This window comes from Aptenodytes forsteri, unplaced genomic scaffold (genome assembly GCF_000699145.1).
Source record: "Aptenodytes forsteri isolate BGI_AS27 unplaced genomic scaffold, ASM69914v1 Scaffold162, whole genome shotgun sequence".
NCBI classification, from domain to species: domain Eukaryota; kingdom Metazoa; phylum Chordata; class Aves; order Sphenisciformes; family Spheniscidae; genus Aptenodytes; species Aptenodytes forsteri.
Genome location: NW_008795132.1, coordinates 49,679 through 52,058, shown reverse-complemented (window position 1 = coordinate 52,058; position 2,380 = coordinate 49,679). Strand labels below are relative to the sequence as shown.

At 62.4% G+C, this 2,380-nt stretch overlaps 1 protein-coding gene across 11 annotated transcripts in view; it reads right to left on the bottom strand.

Moving 5' to 3' along the window:
* Window positions 1–2,308, bottom strand: part of PCBP2 (poly(rC) binding protein 2) — a 17,164-nt gene extending 14,856 nt beyond the window's left edge. For all 11 annotated transcript variants that reach the window (XM_019471827.1, XM_019471828.1, XM_019471829.1 and 8 more), the window contains exons 1-2: window positions 2,190–2,308; window positions 525–656 (exon numbers count right to left, since the gene is read on the bottom strand). In XM_019471827.1, the coding sequence (XP_019327372.1) occupies window positions 525–656; window positions 2,190–2,213 (156 nt within the window). In that variant the 5' untranslated portion in view covers window positions 2,214–2,308. The remainder of the gene's footprint in view (window positions 1–524; window positions 657–2,189) is intronic.
* Between the last annotated feature and the right edge of the window lie 72 nt (window positions 2,309–2,380).

Sequence of the window (2,380 nt, the reverse complement as noted above, 5' to 3'; positions counted from 1 at the left end):
CTTCCCCCAAAAATAAAGTCCTTTAATCCTAGCTGGAAATAATTCAGTCATCAGGAACCCAGGGCAGGAGAGGAGGAACCTGGGCTGCAGCTGTAACCTGTAACCCAAGTCAAGCCCGTCTCCACAGCCAGCGGAGCTGGACAGAGTTCGGCAGCCCAGCCAGCGGAGCTGGACAGATTCCCCGGCCAAGGGCAGCGCAGGCCTGGCAGAGCATTGCCCCCCTCCAACAACTCCAACAACTGGGAAAATGCCGGGGAGGGGGCGGTGTGTGGTGTGATCGAGAGCCCGGGGAAGGGGGGAGCAGGAAGCCAGGCGTCCTGCTGTGGGGGACAGTGCCGGGAAGGGGAGGGTCTGCCCCCGAGTCTCAGTTTCACAAGCACTAAAAATACAAGGAGCTCTAAAAAGGTCGAATGATGCCACGTCTCTACTATGTGGTACCACCCAGGGTGGGGGCTGACGCAAGGATTTGCCCCTGGGGGCACCCTGAGCCCGTGCATCTCCCCTCGGGGCTGGCCAACACGCACCTCTCGTATCTCTTTGATCTTGCAGCCTCCCTTTCCAATGAGGGAACCGCACTGGCTGGCGGGTACCACGAGCCGGAGGGTGACCGGGGGCCGGCTGGCAGCTGTACTGTTGGTCATGGAGCTGCTGATGTCCTGCGAGGAAGAGGAGTTACTCAGAGGGGTCAGCCCAGCGCGGTGCCCTCGCCAGAACGGCACACGGGGAGGTGACGTGCCCGGCAGAGGGATGGGGAGGATGACGCTGGCACAGGCAGGCCGGACCAAGGTGACCCCAGGGCTCTCCCAGTCCTATTTCCCAGGACTTCGTTAACAGTCCAGAAACGACACGGCCACATTTTAGGGAAGGAGGAAAAAGCCAAACTCCGTTGCCTCAATGCAAATGGGGGTTTAACCCCCACCAGCCCAGCGCAGAGGCACCAGCTGGGTCACGCCGCAGCCAAACGGGAACCGGCTGTGCCGGTGCTGGAGGGGTACAAGTGGTTGGGGGCTGGGTGCACCCACAGCTCCCGGTTCAGCCCCCCGTCGTTACGGGGGATCAGGGCAGGAGCAGCTCTGGAGAAAAACAAGCCCGGCGCCGATTACAGCAGTCATGTGCTGGCAGGGGGAAGGGAGGCACAAGGCCACGGCTCAACTGACCTACTAAAATAAAAGCTTTAATTCCGAGCCCAGCGCTCGGAGCACCGGCAGCCAGGAGCCACACTCGGACGGGGAGCCCTCGGAGGACTCCGGCTCTCGGGGCACAGCAAGAAACAGCTCTGGGCTCAGCAGCCTTTTAGGCAGCAGCGAGAGCAGAGGGGCCTTGGGGACAAATCTGCCAGCACTGGGCTGTCTCCTCCCAGGGAAGGGTCCCAAATCCAAAGGGCAACAGGATTTTTACCCCCACAGGCGAGGCGAGGGCCACGGAGCTCTGCCCCGCACCAGGCAAGGAGCACTCGCACCTTCCAAACGATGTGGAGCAGGATGGAAAGCTCCTCGACACCACGGCCCTGAGCAGGCTCTAACACCCGCAGCCGAGATCCAGGTTATCCAAGATCAACATCCCCCCTGGAAGCCACCGATTCAACGGGACCAGGGGCAAGATGCAGCTCCTCCTTCAAGCGCTGCGCAGCCGTACCCCCAGGTCCCCTCCTCAGCAGGACCGGAGATGGAGCCAAGCCCCCGCTGCCCACCGAGGCGTGCCGAAGGGCAACCAGCACAACCGCCCAGGAGGACAAGCGAAGCCCGGGGAGTTTCGAAGCCCTGCTCTGTTTTAAGCTGTTTAACCGGTGGCCACGGGGTGTTTTCAGCCCAGGAAAGTCCCTGCAGGGCTCTGGCACTCAGCGAGCAGCCGCTTAAGGATGGCTGAGCGCACACGGGGAAGTGTCACTACCTGGACCTTGACCCTGCTCGCAGCCAGGCAAAGATCAGGCCCCACGGGGAAAACACCGCCAGCCCATGCAGAACGAGCCCATCCTGCTGCTCATCCCTCAGGGAAGAGCTTTTTCTCGTGCTCCGGCCCCCCCAGCACGCTCTGGGGTGGATCCCAGGGTAAATTTATCCAGGGACAGGGGTGAAGGATGTCTGCAGGCAGGGCAGCAGCCTGCTGCGGGCTGCGTGGAGGGGGGGGGGGGGGGGGTTGGTGGGGGGGTGGGGGAGGGGGGGGGGCGGGCCCCGAGGCCGCAGACGCACCTCTTCCAGTTTGTCAATGATCATCGCAAAAGCTTTGAAGATGGCATTGGTGGGTCCAGCGAGGGTGATGATCCGTTCGGGGCAGTTCCCTTCTGAGATGTTAATGCGAGCACCGCTCTGTGGGAGGATAACGAGCAGAGGTCAGGGCTCCCGCTCCCCAACTCGGACCCCCCCCAAAAAGCAGCGGCAGG